Source organism: Thermobia domestica, chromosome 8 (genome assembly GCF_964235325.1).
Source record: "Thermobia domestica chromosome 8, izTheDome1.hap1.1, whole genome shotgun sequence".
In the NCBI taxonomy this organism is placed as follows: Eukaryota; Metazoa; Arthropoda; class Insecta; order Zygentoma; family Lepismatidae; genus Thermobia; species Thermobia domestica.
In genome coordinates, this window is record NC_137461.1 from 119,791,832 (window position 1) to 119,814,339 (window position 22,508).

The following is a 22,508-nucleotide window of genomic DNA, read 5'->3' on the forward strand; positions in this document are numbered from 1 at the left end:
AAGCGATGATTTTTGGAAATTCTGCATAAAAGGAGGAAGGGGATAATGGAGGTTGAAATTATTACAATAAGATAACTATGTCTCAAAATTCCTTAAGGGTGGATACATGAAATTTAGAATTTAGTATTTTCATTTTAAAAAATAAACAAGGGTTTCAGCGGTTTTATTTATTTTATTTTATTTTATTTTAGTTGGTATTTGATATAGAAGCGAAGAAAAGTGATGGGAAGAAAAAAAAGATGACTTACTATTATTATGAGATGTCCATATATCGGAATACTTTAAGGCTACAGATATGAAATTTGATGTTTGAACTTTTCATTTAAAATAAATAAACCCGTGTTTCAGAGTTTCTTGATGAGACCTTGAATACAAGAAAAAGAATTGGGGGTACTTCACTAAGATGCATGGAAGCCCGAAGGGGGGCAGAGTGGGGCCCCGGCCTCCTGGCTCACGAAAATGTATATGTAATATAGCAAACCACGTATATTAAGTACCAGAAATACCAGACGTAATACAGCAACCGTGGAGATGCTCCCCTACAAAATTTTTTTTGGGCGCCCCTGCTAAGATGCCCATAAGAAGTCGTTCGAATTTCTTACGATATTTCGAGTTCAGCATTTGCAAATGTCAGTATAATCTGAATCCTTCTGAGTGTGACATGAAACAAATAGGCCTACATGTATATCACATATTAACTATCCCTCACTCTAGTTTGTTTCATGCTTACGTGACCAACTCTTCGTGTAACGCATTTGTCAGGAAATGTAATTACTGAATCATAAAAACAATGAATTCTAAATACAATGAATTCATTTTATTCAAACCTGATTATATATTCTACAATATTATTAGCACAGATCAGACAAATATCAATCGATAGACCTCACTGGGTAGAACAAAATGATATGTAACAATTTAAAAAGTCATGCCTAGTTTTTGAGAGAATTGAAAAATATAAATCTAAAGATTGATTCTGAAACGGAAACCACACCACCCTATTAAGGTGAGTCATACTGAAATATCCTTCATGATGGTTCTCATTATGTCTATAGCAAGACGACGTATGTAGTGTGGTTATGGATACAGCCCAAAATTATGACTAATTTTTAAATTTTGCTTTTTTTTTTGTAATATGCCATTACAGTCTAATGTGATTATGTTTTTAATAGGAGGGTGCCCGAAATTTTTTGCACCGACTGTACTTGACGTTTAACAAAAAAAATTTCTGGCTGTTCATATAATTCGTAATTTTGTTTGTTATTCTATTTCAAATTAACATGGAAAACTGTAAAAATTTATTAGGAATAATAGTTTTGGGAGTCAATACCTTTATTTATATTTTAAATTAGTTATAAGTCTTGTATATGGATGTGTAAATGGATTATTACAATTCTTACGGTGTCAGTGCTATCTGCAAACATAGGTCCACTATTGGACGGAACTTTTCAGATCAAATAACCAATCTAAAATTCGACAGAATTTTCAGGACCACCCTTCACCTCTCTTTTAGATACCTAGGTCCTTCTAAAATCTAGTTTAATCCAGATTTTACCAAATTTTATTCGTTTCAAAGCCCCACCGCCAAAATGCTTTGTTTTGATTGGAGGATAAACCCACGCTATGATATTAGGGCGCGATTATTCCCATTCCCTGCAAGAATTTCAGCCAGATTCGGATCTTCTAGCTCAGAAAGTCGAAAATGAGCTAGAAAAGCTGCAAATAAAGGTAACATTTGGATTTTATTAACGTGTAAAATCGTTGGAAGTCTCGAGGAGCCATGAACTATTAAATTTCATAGTAAAAAACTGGACTAAAAAGCTGAAATAGTAAGTGCAATATAGTGACGCCATGATTTCATCTACCGATCGCTATGGACAGGATTCAGAAGTAGTGTGATTTCCGTTTTTCTTTTCCTAAAACCGGTTCTGAAGATCGGTGTTTCCCCTGATATTTTCACCTTCCAATTTTCCTGCTAATTGAGGGTTATAAGACCTGTCCATATATAGATTTGTTTATGTAGGTAGCGAGTGATTCTTTTTTTTTAACATATATGGCGGTATTTAATTTCTTTATAGTTAGGATAGTAATCATAATGCACGTGTAAATTTACAGTAAGGGCTCCTATCTGACTCCCAAATTGGGAGTACGGCTTCCAGCGGGATGAGTTGAACATGTAGTTTGTTCCGGGTTCCTGCCCCTTTAGGGCAGGGGTCCTATTGTTAGTCAACACTTCGATATGTCCCCTTGGGGCATTGACTAAACAGCTTAAGAACGTGATTTAGTAAATCAAGGGCCAGTTGGCCCTGTTCCTTTCTTTCCCTTTCCTTTGGAGCCGATTTAAAATGGTAAAATCTGAATGTTGTCTGTGTATATTTATTAGTATAACATGTATTAATGATAGTGATGATTGGTGTGTATTGGCATGATGTGTCTTGTAGTTTAAGTAGTATGTGTATATTTGTAATGTAGTATCAGTGGTAGTGGTAGTTAAGTGATGAAAGAGTGTGTGAGATAATTAAATATGGACAGTGTAGTATTTGCTATGCGATAATTTTTTTTATTATTCCGTCATTAAGTGAACTCATACACAATATTTAAAAGTGAACGTAATATAGTACAATAATTCCGTGTACAAGGTCACATTCAGTTGTTCAAGGGTTGATTAGATCGTCGCTAGCCCCTAGTGTCAAAAGTCAGTACTAACCGCCATTCGTATGTCGATGTTCTTAGTGATTTAGTTTTCATGGAATTGACCTTTCTTTTCGAAATAAAACCTAGAAGGTATAATTCACAGCCCATATGGATGTACAGTTAGGTTAAGTGACCTAAAATTAATATATCCTGAAAATTACAACATTCTGCTTAATCTAGAAATCGAAATATTTAAGTAAATAAACAATACGTAATTTTTTAACAGAAGTCGGGCGATATGATGCTAGTTCTTCGCTTTGAAATTATATTAAATGTTCATTTCTTTCTTTGTGGCTGCAGAATAATTTCATTGTTGTCAGAATTTCGTAAACATTAAATATTATCGCAGATAATTCTATTTTCAGTGAACATACGTAGGATTTTTTTTCGTTCTTAATAAAGCTACCAGGTATTACATAGTATTGTGTGTGTGATGAAAGAGTCTTGAGTTCGAGTGAGGTTGTCGTGCGGTGATCGGAATGGGAAATGTTTGTAGTGACTATAGATTTTAAAGTGTTATGATGAAATGTGTATATAGGCTGGGCGTAGATAGAGGAGACAGGGTGTTTGTAAAATATAGCGTCGTAGTAAATGAAAAGAATGATGATATGAATATTATATGAATATGAATATGAATATGAAAGTATATGAATATTGTAGTAAATGAATATAGAAGATAGAACACCCATATAGTTAAATATATATAGTAGCCCAGTGAATACTTCGCCACGTGTGGATATATATATATATATATATTGAATAGATACGTGTAGCTACAAACATCTCGGGTTCTGACCCCTGCACCATAATATCACGCGGACCGGAGGGCGGTATATAGTCGGACTATGGTAATACTTTGTAGTTTAATGTGTTATAGTAATAATCAACCATAGTAATACCATCTGATAGAATGGGTAGCATCATATAATCGCTGACTAGACATATTGAATAATAAATTATGAAAAGACAGTAGTAGTTATACAACAGGGCTGTAGTGAATTATATTTTCTGGTCGGTTTTAAAAATAGAATATCCTGCTCCGTGAGATTTTTTTTCTTCACGTCACCTACTCGGGCTAGCTTACAATGTTCATGGAGGCGACAGCTCTGACAGGGTTACAGAATCAAAACAATTAGTTATTGAAATTTATTATACCGTACCCGGGCATCGACCTCTCCCCCCTTGAATATTTTCGTTTTCTTTTCTTAGTTTCCAAACTAGATAGTGATGGAAATTAATCGATGCCTCAGAATTTAGCGCATTCTGCGAAGGGGAGCTATCGGTGAGGTTTGGCCATAGAAATCACCGATCCGAAATTCAGTTTATTTAATTTTTTTTATTTTGGCAAATCACTAATTAGGGATATCTTAGCTATTATTCTAATTTCATTACTATTCTGGAATCTTCTGGTTTCCAAGAGGTCGGATGATTTTTTTTTCTTTTGAAATTCTAAATTAACGCCGTCTCTAACCTTCCGGAGGATTCCGGTATCTGCAAGGGTGTTGACCGGATACGGTGAGAGGTGGGATTTCCCTAAAGCCTTTGTCTTTCCGAAAATCCCATCGGGGACACAGACTTGTCTCATCTTTGCAGAGATCTTTTATCGGCTATTTATTTGGTAAGCCGAACCCTTTTGGCATGTTAAGAATATTTTTGGCTATGAGTTGTTATATATTTAAATTCGATCATTCTTCTGTGTAGTGAGTAGTACTTTAATCTTTCTCCTTTCGTTGGCGCCGCTTTCTCTCTCTTGTCTCTTCCTTCTTACTTCGAGATTTTTTTTAATTTCAACCTTCCCCCCCCTCGATTTTGAACTTGTCGCTTACGATTTATTTAACGTACAACTCTGATCTGAAATTACCAGCTGAGATGTTGCAATACACAATTCATGGATAGAGTAGATAATGATTGGGTCCTCCATCACATTTTGACCTATCGCCGAAATGAACAAAGACTTCGTAGTTGACGACACTTCGATTACGTTCTTTCACCGTCGTCCCTCTTAAGTTTTTTTTAATCCATTGGTCACTTTCCTTTCTGTTTTGGTTTTCGTTTACCTTGTAGTTGACCTGGGCCCAGAAATTGTATTTTAGGTTATCTAGTTATATCTTTAGGAATGTTCTGTGTTACGTGCCTGCCTCACAAAGTTTTTTTAAAAATTATTTAAGCACTATTTGAATATATGAAAGTTAAAATTTATAGATGCGCGGTATCAGGTAAAATCATTTTTTTTTCATATGTAATGTCGGAAGTCATTTGTTTTCTTGGACAATGTTTGCAACCTTTTCAAAAATTATTGTTGGGGTGATTAATTTAAATGTGTGCGCATTTATAATAAATATATATATATATATATAGAGAGAGAGAGAGAGAAATGAATACGTCGAAATGTATATGTACTTAGTATGTGAATATGATTTTAAAGTAAAAGTATGATATTAAATGTATTATATGAATATATGTGAGAGCGCTCGTGTCTGTCCCCCCAAACGTGTATTGGTTGCTATAGTTTACCAGTAAGTTTTCCGACAAATATAAGAATGTAGATTTTGTCAAGAATACCGCCGTGCACTCAAGTAATTTTCCTTTTCTTCTGAATAGATGTAAATGATAACCTATGTAATTATTTAATGGCATGTATTAAAAAGTAACGGCAGGTCTAAACGTAACCCACATCATGATGAATATTATCCCTGAACTACCAACCTAAAACCATTGTGGAAAGTGCACCTTGAATCCTTCTCACCTGCATATGTATCCTGTGACTTGACCAGTTTTTTTTTTATCCTCAATTTAAACCATCACACTCCGTACACCTGTGGAAGATCGTTTTAAATCCGAACCATGTATACATATATACAAAGTGAATAAAGGAAAGGTCTCATGACGTGTCCCAGTGTTGAACAAATAACTTGAAATTATCCAATTAATAAGTTTGGAAATGGACTGACTAAGAGGAGAAACATCCTCTGGCGAAAGTGATTTTTTTCGAAATCCCTAGATGGGTATAAACATCGCAGTGTGCGAGTGCAGATATAAACTGTTAAGAGTTACAAACGAAATATAGTTGATGAATGGTTTTTATAAACTAATAGTTCTATATATAGAGAGATATATATAGATAAACACAAACTAAGTTAAATGGAGCGAAATGTTTCTGGACACTACGAGTAGTGCGTGATTTGTGATTTGAACGCTCAGAATTATTAATATTTTATTGCTCAATGTGAGGTAGAGACTCATATAAGTTTTAGTACACCTAAAAGTTTTTTTTCTTTTCTTTCCTCTTTGTCCATATTTTTTTAAAATGAAATAAGTGTCTTCTTTGCGTATGTCGCAAATCATAATTTTGCTTTAGCATGCCTAAGATATAATACATGTAATTATTTTTTTTCTTTCCATTTGTCAATATGATTGAATATATAAAAATTTACTAAAATATAACACTATGTACTCTATTAATATATAACCAAGAACTTGTGCTTTTAAGATTTTCTTTGTAATTATTTTTCCTTTTCACTATGAATGTAATAAACTATTTGTATCTTTGTAGTTAGTTGGTTTCCTTTAAACATATATACACTGTCCTGAGTGAGTGAGCGTGTGAATGCATGATAGATTTAATTTAAGTAATTTTAGTGATATCATTTGTCATATTAACATCTGTAATATATGTGTCATGTTTTAATATATGTGTTAAGGTAAATAACCTAGGTCATGAAGGACCGCTACTAATGGTTTAAATCGGCTCTAGGAGTGAAACAAAAATAACAGGATGAGCCTAAATACGACATCTTTCTTCCAGAAGTTGAAACTCTTATTGATACGATACATAAATTTATATTGAGTTATAAGTTTGATTTTTTTTTCTTTCTTGGCTAATTCATATGTGTGGTCGATCCTAGAGAACAGAGTTCAGATGCTGGATGGTTATCAATCACCGGTTGGAATAACAGTACAAAGAATGATTTCACTTTTCTCATTTCCAGGTCTAGGTCTGGGCAACCCCACGATCGTGGTGCCTGGAGCTAGGTCTGGGTGGTATGAGGGAACATGTGTCTATTCCGAAGCATTCCAAAATTGATTAGTCGTTAATAACATTTAGAATGATTCATCTTTCAAGGACTTTCTCGAATTCTTACTATATTTCCGGAATTATCCAGTAATCTGTTTCTTATTACAATACCCTATTTCTTTTCCTTTCTTCCTTTTCTACCTCCTTCTTTTACCCTTCTACTTTCTTCTCTTTCTCTTCTATTTCTGAATGAAAGAAAACGGAGTCATGACTGAGAGTAGTCGCTATTGGCACGGTCAATAAGTTGTTTCGATGAGTTTTCTTCGGGAGTCCGATATGGGATAATTAACAATGAGATGAGTATGCATTGAGGGACGAACAATAACAAGAAAGTTTATTGGAATTTACTTTATTGGAGAATAATCTGGATTTCAATTAGTAGGTGATGTTTCGTAATCGCCCTCGTTCAAAGAGAATTAATTTTAGCGACTCCTCTACATTGCTCTCTTCTTCGTTTACTATTTTTTTTATTTCTAACGTTTTCTTACAATTGGCTAACCGACCTGTTGCCCTGGAAACGGCGGTTTCTATAACAACGCACATAAAGTTTTCTTTCAATAAGTAAAACAGCGTCCAAAGATATGACACACATTAGTTGATAGCTCACATCGACCTTAACAAAATCATATACTTATGGCTAAATTCTGATGCGTAGAAGTTTTTATATACGTCGTTCTCTGCCAATAATAATTGACAGTTCTGCTGCAACAGATTGTTTCTAACTATATTTACTCTATGTACTGTGTATATTAAATAAAAATTATGTCTTCTAACAGTGATACAGACCTCTTAGCAGTGACGCATATACTCCTAACACTTATCAACGTATATGCTCAAGGTATATACAATAACGCGTATCCCCAGTTCGCGTTTAGCATTCTGATTGGATTACGTGTTGTTTGCCATGACTCGATTTTTGTGTTGTTTAAAACGGTATTGTTCTCCCTGATTTATCTTATATCATAATCGTGAAGATTTATAGAAAATCGACTCATAAACTGAGGGTTGCCAGATGACTATATTACTGTATAACAATAAGATCTATTATATTCATAAACAGAACACATACATTACAAACGGTCCCAAACACTGTTACTGCTTCTCAGGGGTGTAGCCAAGTGGGGTCCCATCGGGGCCAGGCCCCCCAAATGGTTTCCTGCCCCCCCAAATAACCAGCTTTTAAAACATCATAGTAAAATAATCTCGCTTCATTCATTTAAAAGTAACAAAGTTTATTGGCAATTAATAATTTACGGTAAAATAGTATGGAGAAATATTGTTTTTCTATACCGATCAAAAATAGTAGCTATAGTATCTCTTCCTTATACCGATCGAAAAATAGGATACTTTTTTGTGACAGCAGATTACACAATTTACTGCGATTTATATTTGGCAGTTTGAAGACAAACGTTTTAACAAGGTACTACAAATACAGTCATAAAACAAAGGTACTAAACTGATTTGTAAGTACAGTATATTTTTTGGTGAGAAACAATGTTTTTATTCAATTTGGATTTCATTCGCTCTCTCTTTTATTTCTACTTAGTGTTATAAAATAATTGTGTTTTTTTAGTCACGAATAATAAATAAATATTTTTGTCAGGAAACCGTAAAGAAATTAAGTGAAATTCCAAAGAAAATCAATCTTGTGTAGATAGGTTCTGTATACAAGGGCTTAAATTTAAATATAAAGACAACCAAGAAAAGTTTTGTTGTTTTCTCACCCACCACCTTCGAACATCGATATGTCACCTAACCTGGAAGATCAAAAATAGTCCCCATCACCATCAACGACCTTCTGAAAACGTTCTGGAAGGCCATGGAATCGGTACTAGAACTTGGTGGGCCGTGAAACGAAGAATGCATCAGTTGCATTTTGGACTTTTACTAGGAATTTGAACTGGCGTTCTCTAAGGTTATTATCCAAAGAATGGAACAGATGATACTCGGACGGTGCAATACCTGAGGAATATAGTCGTTGCAATATTGTTTCCCATCCAAGGCGGAGAATGGTGTTCTGAGTCACCCTAGCTAAGTGGGACTTAGCGTTGTCCCGTAAACGAGGACCCATTTGCAATTCAGAAATGATGGCTCCAGAGTTTTGAGTTTTTCTTGAACACAGCTCAACTGCTGGCACTACACAATTGCATTGATACTCTGACCAGCTGGTAGCAATTCCCGATGCCCGATGCACCAAACACACAGAAGGACCTTCTTCTGGTACTGCTGGTTTCGGCTGTTTTGAAATCGGTTCATGGGATGCTTACCAATGATGACGGCGCCGTTGAGCTTCGTATAGGACCCACTTTTTATCACATGTCAACGCCCTGTCCAGAAATGGCTTCGAAACAGTAAATAAACACAGGCGACTGCCGCGTTGCCTTCTGGACCATAGTCAAAACATGTGAGACCCATCGACCCAACTTGTAGTGCTTTCCAAATTGATGGATGTGCTGCCGAATGGTGATTTCTCCACACACTGAATTGTAGTCCCAGTTCCTCTTTGTTAATTTGTTGGTCTTCTGGCACGTGTTGTTTTCGGTTGTTTCGTCATCCTCCTTAAACTTGTTAAACCATCGCTGTACTGTCCGCGTCGTCACGACAGCTTGGTGAGCTATATCGTTTGCCTGTGCTCACCAAAGGCCTGGCATATCTTCTGTCCCGCTACAGCGGCGTTTGACCTCCAATTGAACTCGTTCAGCATACATTCTCTTACGACGTTCTGTGGATGTCCCATGTTCCCTCTGTCTTTACGCAAGTTCACGGTGTATCTGAATTGCCACAACCAAGTAGTATGTTGGATATACCCACACCAACAACTGACGTTCGCCTTATCTCCACTCGCATTCAACTCACGGTGTGAGGTCCAATTGAACACAGACCTCCACGAAAAGGGACAGAACTTTCTTGGTTACCTTTATAGTTATGCACAAAAGTATAGCGTTTGGTCCCGGGCAGTAGTTCTTGATTAAGCATAATGAAAACTATCTTGAATATAATTTATGAATAATAATAATAATAATAATAATAATAATAATAATAATAATAATAATAATAATAATAATAATAATAATAATAAGCTAAAATAGTGTTTTTAGTTTTCCAGAAGGAAACCAAAATTTTCCTTTCTTTCAGGCCTCAAAATCATTAGCAGCAACACATTTTTTTAGCTTTGTACATTGTAGCTGCCCCCCCCCCTCAAAAACGACGGTCCCCTCCTACAGAAACCTGCTGGCTACACCCATGCTGCTTCTATTCTGTAGCCATAGTTTTGAGTGTTCATTAGACATTTGTTTACAAAGGTATTTTAGGAGTGTTTTAGTTTATTCTCAAAATTTAAATTATATCTGAATGTTCCATTTCGTATCCTCTGACTTTGTTCGCTAGGTATTTTAGTGGATTTGTGTTTTTACTCGTTTGACATTAGACGCTACTCGATCGCTTATTAATTTATGTTTTAATGAGTTTATATAAGCTAATTCTATTGAGATATGTGCGGTGGTTGAGTGGTAGAGCATTTACTTCTGTGCGCTGGGACCCTAATTCGATCCGAGCTCGCTTCAAGTTGACTTCATAATGGACAAACAACACCGTGTGCGTGATTTTTTCAGGTTTCTTCAGTTTCCTCCCACTTTATTGATTCCACCATTGCATTCTTTTCTCATTATCACCGTCTTCTTTAACCTAGCCAGCATAACTCTTGGACGTAAACTGAAAGATACATTTCATTTTCTAATGAAAAATATGCAAAGGCCACTTCGTGCGAGCTGGAATCTAACCGGAGACTTTAAGCACCAGAGGTGAATGCTTTACCACTGAGCCACGTTACAAAATGTCAACTGTAACACGTCTTTCTCATCTCAACTATAGGTTGATGGGCAACACAAATTTTAAAACTTTTCTCTCCCTTGGGAGAGTTGTTTTCTTCGTAACTGTTAATTTACGAAGCTCGAAGTTGATGTCATCAGGGCGCCTACTTTCCAAAATTTATGAGGGTTCGTATCAATAGCGGGACGTGTTCAGGTCCGGACTGGCCCAGGTGGTTAGGCGGCGATTGCCGCCCAGACAGGGGCCAAATCAAAAAGGGACCAGGAAATTTTAATAAGAGAGAGGGTCAGGAGAAAGAGGAAAAAAATGTGGAAAAGTCCGCGACAACTAATATTCTTGTGAACAGTCACGGCGCCAATCTGCATACATCAAGCTCTTTCACGGTTTCATTAAAATTTTGTTGCGACTCACGTTTCCTTAAATTAAGAATAGGCCATGCTAGCTTCAGAGTCACGTCGGTGCAGGCAAAAGCAATAGTAAAATCCAAGACGCGTCCTATCACAGAATATAAAAGGGAGCCGAAAGTATAGTGGCCTGAGAATACAATTCTTGAAAGTTTATTTTTTCTCGCCTAGGAAAAATAGCAATTTAAAACACAACAGAAAGAGATCTGAGATCATTTTCATGATTTATGATATCACGGCGAAGCGCCGTCGCCTGTTTAACAAGATCCCTTTTGGCATTCTTCAGTCACTCATGATTATTTGCTTCCATATTTCATTAGTTGTCAATTTTATCAGCGGTCAGAAGTCGAGTATCAATTTTATCAGAAGTCAAGCCGCGGTCAGTTATTCAGTCACACTGTGAGGTAGTTTGTGTCTTTTTCGTGTCGTTTCGAAAATCACCGTGGGAACTGAGATGAATGCTATTGTAATGAATGGGTTATAAATTCAGACTTTTGAATCTACAGCATTGATAAGTGAAAAATTAGTAAATTCTTCAACCCTTTATTTGGCACTATTGCTCTCAAGCAGGCACGTAGCCAGGATTTCGTGAAGGGAGAGGGTCCGTGACATGAAGTACAATGGTCATCACACCAGGGGCTTGATCATTCTAAACTATTTTACTGGAACATATATTGGTTCGTTTAGCCAGGATTTCGTAACGGGGGGGGGGGGGTTACATTAAATACTGAACGTTCAGGAGCTCGACTAATCTAAACCAGTGCTATTCAACCTTTTTTCTCGCGTACCGCTAGACTCAGTTCGCCATCCAATTGTGTACCCCTGAAGATGTTTAAAAGAAATTACTTCTGTAAATCAAAATTGACTTATTAACCTTAATACGCATGTTCTGTTGATTAAAAAGGGGGGGGGGCAAACAGAGACCCAACAAAAGAACAATCAGTGTGTCAATCAAATACTATTTAAAGGGGGATAAAGTGCACATCCGAAAAACAACATGGGAAATTTCAAAACATATGGGAGACATCCAATTCTACTGAGGGCGATTTTCCCCTCATCCTCCCTGATAATTCGCACACTGAGGACAATGTTAAAAATTCAAAAACTAAAAGTAACTTTGGAACTAAAGTGCTAAGGAGATGACTGAGCTTGTTTCCGGGATGCCAACTTGTTGATTTTTGGTCGAATCTTCGAGAGTGCGAGACTAAGAGCTGATTCTGGATTCAAGCAATTTCTGTGCTTCATTTTTATTGACGTTAATGCAGAGAAATCATTTTTAAAAATCTCCAACTACGATAATTCAATAAATATTGGATATATGCTTATTTTAGGATTGAGTACCCTCAGAAACATCTCCGCGTACCCCCGGTTGAATAGCACTGATCTAAACTACTTTACTATCAACATATATTGATTAGTTAGGACAATAAAATGAGGATATGTTGGTATTTTAATAACAAACTATGAAGAAATGTCGAGTAAAATAATAATAATGAAAAAAAAGTATTGAAAAAGATTATTCAATATTTACATACTTCCTCTATTCAAATATAACAAATTTCCTTTCATTATGACCTCAACCAGAGGCGGCCTTTGGGGGTGGCGACTGGGGCCCCAGGCCCCGCGATAGGATATTCTCTTGTCACAGTCAGCTCAAATATGCGGGGCCTCTGCAACATTCTAATGTACCGTAGCTTAGAGTTAAGTGAATACTTTGGCCAATAATACGGTGTGGTGGATTTCTTCGGAAACCAGTTTTCATAAACCAGAACTTCTTACTCAATATTTTACTTTTAGAAGCCTTAAATTCCCGAAATCTACACCATTACTATGAAAGCGTTTAGCATGATATTTTTGGTTTTAAAGTACCGTAATAATTACGCCCTTGAGTTTCGGATTAACAATGGGTCAGCAAACAAGGCGACGCTAATACCATGCACGTGACTCTAAATGGCCTTACCTCAACTTTTCTTTGTTGTCGAAATAGAGTGAGAAGTCATGTTGTTTGCTGCTTTTGGGTCAGAAGAGTGGTCCTGTTGCTACGGACACCTCTGAGTCATCGCTTCCAAGAAATAGCTCCTATTGCACGCCTTATGTAGCACCTCAGTTTGGCTTTGGAATTCGGACCGCGCAGTCGTAGTGAGATGTGGATACGTAATATTATGGTTTGTGCGTGAGTGTCTTCCGATTATTCGTTTATTGGGCAAAGAATAAGTGACCGTCATGAGTGGCAGAGACAGAGACAAATTCCGTAAATACGAAAGTGGGGCTGCGAAAGCCAAGAAACGGAAATATAAAGATTTCATTCAGAAGCAAAAGGGATCTTTGGACAAGTTTGTTGTAGCGGTAAAATTAGCGGATCAACACCAAAAACTTGAGAACACGGATGATGATTTGTCTGTGACTGTGAGCGACCGGTGTGATGCGACAGACCAGGTTGTGATACCAAGTTTTGCGTACGATGAAGAAAACAAACTAGCCGGCAACAAAACTGTTTCTACGCCCTGTTGTCCCACAAGCAACAATGAAAACTTGGTGCAATTCTCTGGGGACAACGTTGTTGCAACAGACCCAGAAAGTGACCTCTCCTGTGAAAGAGCGACCATTCCTCTGCATACTTCTGACACTCTTCAAACGACGAGCACACTGTTCGAGGACATATACGATCCAGGTAATTGGAAACATATTAACAGTAAAGTGCGTGACATGCTAGTGGAGAAGGGTCTAATCAGGCTAAGTCACTGTGAATACCCAAAGGACGAAGGTAACAGACATTTTTTGAAACAATTTCTTTACACGGAGGATGCCGAACGGAGAAACAGTGGATAGGCGATGGCTAAGTTATTCGAAGCAGGGGCGTCATTTAGGGGGGCAGGGAGGGGCAATTGCCCCCCCTGAGTTTGAGATGTATATAGATTTTATCAATAGAATGGTAGTAAATCAGCAAAAAACGCGAAATTTTAGTTATATCAAGGGGTCTTGCCCCCCCCCCCGCCAAGCCAAATATGAAATGATGCTCCTGATTCGAAGATCAGAGACAGAATATTTTGCTTTACTTGTAAGTTGTTTGGCACGACAGGCCAGTTAGCAAACGAAGGCTGCTGCGACTGGAAGCATCTTGGCGATAAACTTCAGCACCACGAAGTTTCTGTAAATCACGTTAAGTGCATGACAGCGTGGTTGGAATCAGCTCGGAGAATGTCCAATGGTAGCGCAATAGATAACATGATGATAGAACGAATTAGAAAAGAAAAGCTGCATTGGCGCGCAGTGTTAACAAGAATTCTAGCGATTGTACAGTACCTTGCCGAAAACAACAGCGCATTTCGTGGGAGAACGGAGAAACTTTATGCGCCGAACAATGGTCAGTTTTTAGGCTTAGTTGAGATGCTGGCCAAATTCGATCCAACCATGCAAGAACATCTCCGCCGAATTAAGAACGACGAGGCTCACGACCATTACCTCGGGCATAGGATCAAAAACGAGCTTATCGACCTGATGGCGTCAGAAGTAAAGGGGAAAATTATTGATAAAGTGAAACTTGCTAAATATTTTGCCGTCATCCTTGACTGCACGCCTGATGTTGGCCACAAAGAGCAGATGTCCCTAATATTGCGTTTTGTGGACGTATCTGATCCGGAAGTGAAGGTGGTGGAGCACTTCATCGAATTTCTGGATGTGGACAACGCAACAGGAAAGGGGTTGTCTGAAGCTCTTCTTGCCGAACTGGCGAACCTCGGTCTGGACATCGCCGATTGTCGTGGCCAGGGGTACGACAATGGTGCGAACATGAAGGGAAAACACCAAGGAGTTCAAGCGCAATATTCTTCGCATGAACAGTCGAGCATTTTACACTCCGTGTGGCTGCCATAATTTGAACCTTGTTTTAGGAGACATGGCTAAATGCAACTCCCAAGCAGTGACGTTTTTTGATGTCATCCAGAGAATATATAAATGCTTTGCTGCCTCGGCTGAAAGGTGGAAAATTTTGGAAGAAACCGTGCCTTTCATGACTACAAAATCACTTTCAGAAACGCGGTGGGAGTGCCGCCTGGAAAGTGTGAAAGCGCTGCGTTATCAGACGAAAGAAATCAGGGAGGAACTGTTGACTGTCGCAGATACCGCCAATGATCCGCTAGTAAAAAGTGAAGCCGAATGTCTTGCAAATTATGAGCTCGAAAGCTTCGAGTTTATTCTGAGCTTAATCATATGGTATGACATTTTATTTGCTGTGAATGCTGTCAGCAAAACTTTGCAATCAGCTGACATGCAGCTCGATGTGGCAATACAGCAAATCAAAGGCCTTGTTACTTTATTGAGAAAGTACCGGGAAACCGGATTCTCCGATGCTATGATCGCAGCAAAGGAAATTGCGTCCGAAATGAACATAACTCAGAAATTCAAGGAACGAAGAGTCAGATGCAAGAAAAAACAATTCGATTATGAGGGTAACGACGAAGAAACATCTTCGCCAGAGGAGTCCTTCAGAACAGGATATTTCTTATGGATAGTGGATCAAGCACTTACCTCAATGGAAAAAAGATTCGAACAACTGGAAGAGTATGCTTCAATCTTTGGATTTCTATACAACTTGAAGGGTTTGCGGTCATTGAACGACGATTATTTGTTAAAGTGCTGAATGGATTTGGACAACATGTTACGCGCAGAAGATTCACGCGATTTGGACGGAATTAACTTGTGCGCAGAATTGAAGATTTTTCGAGAAATGCTTCCTGATAACATCAATGCCGCCCAAGAGTGTCTTCAGTTCGTTTGGCCCATTCGAGATTCATTTCCCAACATCGTTATTGCATACAGAATTATGTTGACAATTCCTGTGACAGTTTCCAGCGTGGAAAGAAGCTTTTCGAAGTTGAAACTTATCAAAAACTATCTACGATCAACAGTGTAGCAAAGCAGATTGTGCGGTTTAGCTATTTTGTCCATCGAAAAGGAAGTTGCCTCAACAATGGACTACGAGGACCTTATCAACGATTTTGCACAGCGAAAAGCCAGAAAAGTGGACTTCCGTCTGTGACCGTCAAAGCAGCTGCTTCGTAAGTCAGTGATAGTTTTATTATGTGTTCTAGTTCGTTGATCTTGCATGCATGTAAAATGTTTCCGAATCATTAATGTCGTAAGTTATATCGACCCCATGCCATAAGAACCCCTTACCCCCTCAAAAATTTCACCTATGTTTCCTGGCTTCGGGGGGGCTTCGCATACCGAACCCCCCCCCCCCGCCCGGGGCCCCGCATACTACTAAGGCCGCCTCAGCCTCAACTATTATAAAAAAAAAGTACATATTCACAATTATAAAAAGTACATACTCAATAATCTCTTGGAAAATATTTTACAGTATCTGCGTTCCTTTCTCTGTTGAATCAAATGTTAAAAGAACTTTCTTTCCCTATATTTTTTTTCTGTTTTTATTATTGCGTCAACTACTGTCTTCCAAATGACAAATTAAAGGAGCAGGAGAAAACTGTTTCTGAAATAACATGTTTGATACTACAGAGAAGCGATGCTGAAAAATTATGACAAAAAATGTCTACACTATTACAGAACGGCACTGTTTTCGAAAGCTTGAAATTTCCCTGACTAGTAGCAGAAATTCTGAGAATTCCGTAAATTTTCCAGAAATTTCAAATTCCCTGACTCTTCCAGGATATCTTGCTCACCTCACCACCATGTATTGTAATACAAATTTCCTCATAAGAAAGAGTAATCAAAAGCTTCCTGTAGTTCATTTTTAACGCTGATCCTTCTTTTTCTCATTTCATTTTTTTTATCCTTCCTTAATTTTTTTCATTTCTGGTCTCGAAGAGGGGGGGGGGTCCGGACCCCTCTCCCTTGGCTACGTGCCTGCTCTCAAGCAACATCGCATTCTATTGCGTCGTCCGCACGAATTTTGACTTCAGTGATCATTTAATTGGCATTATTGCTTTCATACAATATTCATATACACGATTTGCGAATCGCTTGTTTAGATATTTCTAATCACCGATTACCCTGATGAACCACTCCCTATATTCCTAATGGAAATTAGGGGTCGCGGTGGCTCAGTGGTAGAGCGTTCACCTCTGGGCTTGGAGTTCCGGGTTCAAACCCTGCTCCCGCCAAGTGAACTTTGTGGTGGACAAACACTGTGTGCGTGAGTTTTCTCGGGGTTCTCCCGTTTCCTCCCACTTTCTTCATTCCACTATTTCATTCATCTCTCATCATCACCATCTCCTTTAGCCTAACCGGCATAATTGCGGGACGTAAAACTTAAAGATTTCCTAATGGAAATTCAAATCGTTCCCACAATGCAACGAAAATGACTATGCGACACTACCGGCTAGAGTTGTAACTAACTGCATCGTCTGCTACTGGTGGTAGCTAAGTGTATCATTGGCTAATTGTATCAAGACTCACGCGCTCTGAATGATTTGATTCGTTCTTGCTTTTAATAGTTCATAGTACTCAACTTCCCTGAGTGGCGGCGCCAGCAGTCTCCACATTTTCAGCGGGAAAAATAGCTGAAACCTATTGTAGAAGCTTTATCTCCTGCATTCCGCGAAAGTTCTTTTTTTAATTTTTTTTATTTGTTGTTTCTTGCTCTGTACGAAAATATTTCAACGAAACTGTTGGTAATTACTGAGAGTATTCTTACGATATTTAACCATAATAGGGCAATGCTGCTTAGTAGCTACACATAAGACCTATTTTATGGCAATATTGCTTTGAAATAAACATCCTGTATTTTGTAACCAAAGTACAAAAATACTTAAAAAATACGAAATTATGATCAGGACATGGTTCAACCATAAAAGCAAACTAAATATTTTAATGGTACTATCAATGCTTGCCAATGGGTTATATAAAACTATGGCTGCTGTTGAATCCGGCTTCACGGTTGTCGTTGTGCATTTATATATTACAATTCCTATTACAATAAGAACTGGATATACACATACTTTTAGAATAAAATTACGTAAATCGAAATAAAAATTCATTACATCACCTTCTGGTAGCAATAATTAAATTTGCTATTGATGATTTCTTTGCTGATCTTTTATCAAGTCGCAGCCATAAAAAAAAAAGTTCATTCAACGCACCTTCTGATCCTGATGTAAACATTGTAGAATGGTATTACTCCGCCAGTCATCGGATGATTGGCTATCAGTCACCGCTTCTTTCGAGAAGCACGTGCTTGTACCCTGTCGGCGTTTTGCATATTCCCCGCACGCAGCCATATTGTAAACTGTGATTCGCGCATAAGGTGGGCCAAACCCAGTTTCTACGCATGCGTATTCTCTTTTATTGCATTAATTAAATTTAGTTCTTAGATAGAGTGTTGTTTCTGTTATTTTACTGTAAGTAAATTGTATTTCTGGTAATGAGTCTTATAAGCAACGAAAACGTTGAAAAACAGCTTACTTGACAATGGATTATTTTCTTTTGCCGCATGGATGCAGCAAGGCTCTTTAACCAATAAAATGAAACAATCACCACGTGTATTTGTTTACATGAGGTACTGAACGTTCCTTGAATGAACTATAGTATGTAATTCCATTATGACCACCCTGTAGGCCTACGTGTGCATACGATTTGCATAAATACACCTAATCTGGGTACTTTACATAGTTCGTGAACTACAAGTGCTTACTGACATTCATGCCCTTACGAGAAGATTTTGTCGTGCTTTTTCCAGAGTGTATATTCCTCCGAAAAAAAAATTCGGGAGACGTAAGGGGGGGGGGGCTGTTTTGCAGCTTATCGTATCCTTTATTCACATATACTGAAACCGCCAGTGCTGACTTCAAATTAATTTCTCCGTAGTTCTTTGTCAATTACAAATCTCAGCCATCCCATGGTTAAAAAAAAAGCTAATGATTACTATCTGTGTTATTCTCATAAATATTGTTACATAACATATACCCTGATCCTATATTATGATCTTTATTGTATAATGTATGATGTGGCTACTAGAGAAATGTGTGGTTTATCTAAGATAATAGTGTGCTTTTATCGCGGGAAAATAGTGGGCAATTTGGGTAGTTGTGATTGGGGGTTAATTGAGATTCGGGGCCAACTAGAAGTCTGGCCCTGGACGTGTAACATGCTTTCAGGGGAGACTCGATCTTTTTTTTTTTTAAGTTAAACTCTTTTATGAACACTGTCATTGGGGACTGCTTTTGACTAGGCCAGAGACAGGCAAGAAAGGGGTAGTGTGGTGCTTGTTTGCCTTTGCACAAACACATTTGAAACAAACAATTATGTTTCAGAAGTTAGAAATTTTAACTTCCATCTCAATGTTTTAATTGCTTTATTTTTTCATAGTGGCAAGTGAGAAATACTTATTTTTATTTTGTTTCTATCAAACTAAAAGTCTTTTGAGTGCGGCGCACCCACAAGATTGTTTGTGTGGGTTCTGAAGCCCCGGAGCACCCACATAGTCGACGCGCATGGTTGTCATATAGCCCTTCTGATATTTCTAACCCGTTTCTAATATCCCGTAGCAGGCTTTCTATAGAATTAATATACTACAGAGAATTTATGCACTCAGAAGCATCAAATAAAGTGATGATTATAACTTCATATCATATTTGGTTCTTAGTACTAGGCAGCTCCTATAAGAATGCAGAATGCTTCCTAGTGGGCAAACACCGTGTGCGTGAGTTTTCTCGGGATTCTTCGGTTTTCTCACACTTTCTTCAATACACAATTTTTCATTCATTCTCATCATCATCATATCCCTTACCTTACATGACATAACCATGGGACAAGGGCGCCGATCCTGGGGGGGCCAGGGGGAACGGGCCGCACCCAAAGCTCATATGGGCCCCCTATTGTATTTATGAATATACAATATTTGGCATAATTTGAATGCAATTTGTCTTAAAATCCTTATATATATACCTTCTGCATCTGAATGCCCACCCCCCAAATTTACAGAGAAATCGGCGGCCTTGCCATGGGACGTAAAACTGAAATATTTCATTTATTTTTCTTGAATATATAAAATCTAATTCTATAGTCGCGTAGCATAACAAAAAACAGAACATTATGTAATAGGAGGTAGGAGGTGATATAAGGAACTCCAATTATACCAATTATATATTATATATCAATTATATCAATGAGAAAATGCAATTACATCAATTTACTAAGCTATTGTGGTATTAATGATGTTTTGTGTTCATTTGTTTGGAGCTTAATGTTGTTTTTCAGCTTATCTCGTTCCTAAGGCAAGAATACTTACCACTTGATCCAGGGAATCATAAACAGAGATGCCTGGCAACCCTTCCTTTTTTATCCAGGTGTATGTGAATCGTCACGGTAATGAGATTGATAAGATCGGAATGCAAATACTGTGGCAAAATTGTGGCAAACTACACCAAAATCGAGTCGAGGCAAACTACACCGTGGCAAACAACACGCCACCTCTGATTGGCTCCCTGTCCATGACGTCATGTAGAGATATCTGTGAAGATTTTCTCGCTTGCCTGCTTGTTACACTTCACGTTTTATTCGTAAAACTTGATTCCTTGTCTGTTCAAATGCAAAGAATGATTTTTCTACTTACAGATAAGACAATATAATTTCAAAGATAAAGAAATAAATACCGTCAATAATAAATAGTTATCTATATAGATAAAAATTAATATAATAATGTGTGTTTGCTAACTTTTCCTAGACGGGCCGATTTCTATGATTTTGATACATGAATTGACCTGACCTAACTGAGATTTTCATCACATTATTTTGATTAAAAGGCTAATCGTAAGGGGGTAGAAGGGGATCAAAATTTATGCTAAAATATAGTAGCTCACGAGCTCGTCAAGTTAGAAAGATGACACTCGGTATATAAATCTTTATGAATTAAACTTAAAAGAAAATTGGTCCCAGTGTTTCTACAATTTCCGTTTTAGTGGGAGAGGAGCGAGCATTTTCTATCTATATAAATAAAAGTGATTTAACAGTGTTAGATGACTACTCCTCGACCGCTGCACCAATTTTAATGATTTTTAAAACATTAGTGCACCCTTAGAATCTTATATTTTCCGATGAGGGTTAAATGTATGTTGTAACGTATGGTGTAACGTAAAAATATATACTGTACAACAATCACGCCACGGATTAAGATGAAAGTGTTCCTGAAACATAGAATAATCTAGAATTTTATTAGGAGAATAGCAAGATAACAGTACATAGTGTGATTAATGAGATATAGCTTAGAATTAACTCTTAACTCATAAATTTTACTTTTTGTTTAACTGTAATATTATACAAAGATAAGACATACATCAATCGATGTTATATATCATAGAGAGGAATAAAATGACATACTTCAAGGTGGGTTATCATGCGTTGCTTTCGAGAAAATCGAGAGAACCTAGGTAGTGTGTTTTTATGACGTTAATAAGTAGGTCGTTTTTTTGCCTATCTGATGCAGTTTTGATTCCGCTGGAGTAGTTTTTTTAAATTAATTTATGCATTGTATAAGGAAGAAATTAATAGTTTAGTATAAAGGTAACCAACAAAGTTCTCTCGCTTTTGTGGAGGTCTATGTTCAATTGACCCTCACACCGTGACTTGAATGCGAATGGAGATAAGGTGAAGGTCAGTTGTTGGTGTGAGTATATCCAACATACTACCTGGTAGTGGCAGTTCAGTTACACCGTGAACTTGCGTAAGGACAGAGAGAACATTGGACCTCCATAGAGCGTCAAATGGGCGTGTATCCTGTATGAGTTCAAACTGGGATCAAACATTGCTGCAGTGAGGCGAAAGATATGACAGGCCTTTGGTGTGGGTGTTGTGACTACGTGAACAGTGCGGCGTGCCGCAAGACCAACACACGTAGAAAATGAAGATCTTCAGACAGCAATTGAGACGAACAGTGGCCAGACATGTGATGAATTGGGACTACAATTCAGTGTGAGTGGAGAAACCATTCGGAAGCACTTCTTTCAACTTGGGAAGCACTAAAAGTCGGGTCTTTGCTGTCTCGTTGAAGAAGCAGCCATTTCTGGACAGGGTGTTGACATGAGATGAGATGTGGGTCCGTACGAAGCCCCATTGCTACGTCATCATTGGTTAGCATTCTTTGAACCGATTCCAAAACAGCCGAAACCAGGACTTCATCAGAAGAAGGTACTCCTGTATGTTTGATAAACTGCTCGCGGCATCGTGCATCGCGGATTGCTACCAGTTGGTCAGAGCATCAATGTAACCGTGTACTGTCAAGAGTTGAGTCGTGTTCAAGAAGAAATCAAAACTCTGGAGTCAGTACTTCTGAATCACAAAGGGGTCCTCCTGTTACAGGACAACCCTAAACCCCACTAGCTAGTATGACCCGGAACACCATTCTTTGCCTTGGATGGAAAACATTATTGCATCCGCCACACTCCCCGGACATTGCACCGTCTGATTATCATCTGTTCCATTCCTTGGACAATCACCTTAGAGGACGCCAGTTCAAATCCCTATTAGAAGCAAAATGCATTTGATATCTTCTT

General features: G+C 37.9%; 2 protein-coding genes across 2 annotated transcripts; both read left to right on the forward strand.

Annotated features, from left to right (window-relative positions):
• The first annotated feature begins 14,169 nt into the window (after positions 1–14,169).
• On the forward strand, positions 14,170–14,874 carry LOC145692277 (zinc finger MYM-type protein 1-like). Its single transcript, XM_081767574.1, has one exon. It carries the CDS (start codon positions 14,170–14,172, stop codon positions 14,872–14,874), a length of 705 nt encoding a protein of 234 aa, XP_081623700.1.
• Positions 14,875–14,896: 22 nt separating this feature from the next.
• LOC145692279 (uncharacterized) lies at positions 14,897–15,640 on the forward strand. The gene has a single exon (XM_081767575.1). It carries the CDS (start codon positions 14,897–14,899, stop codon positions 15,638–15,640), a length of 744 nt encoding a protein of 247 aa, XP_081623701.1.
• The last annotated feature ends 6,868 nt before the right edge of the window (positions 15,641–22,508 follow it).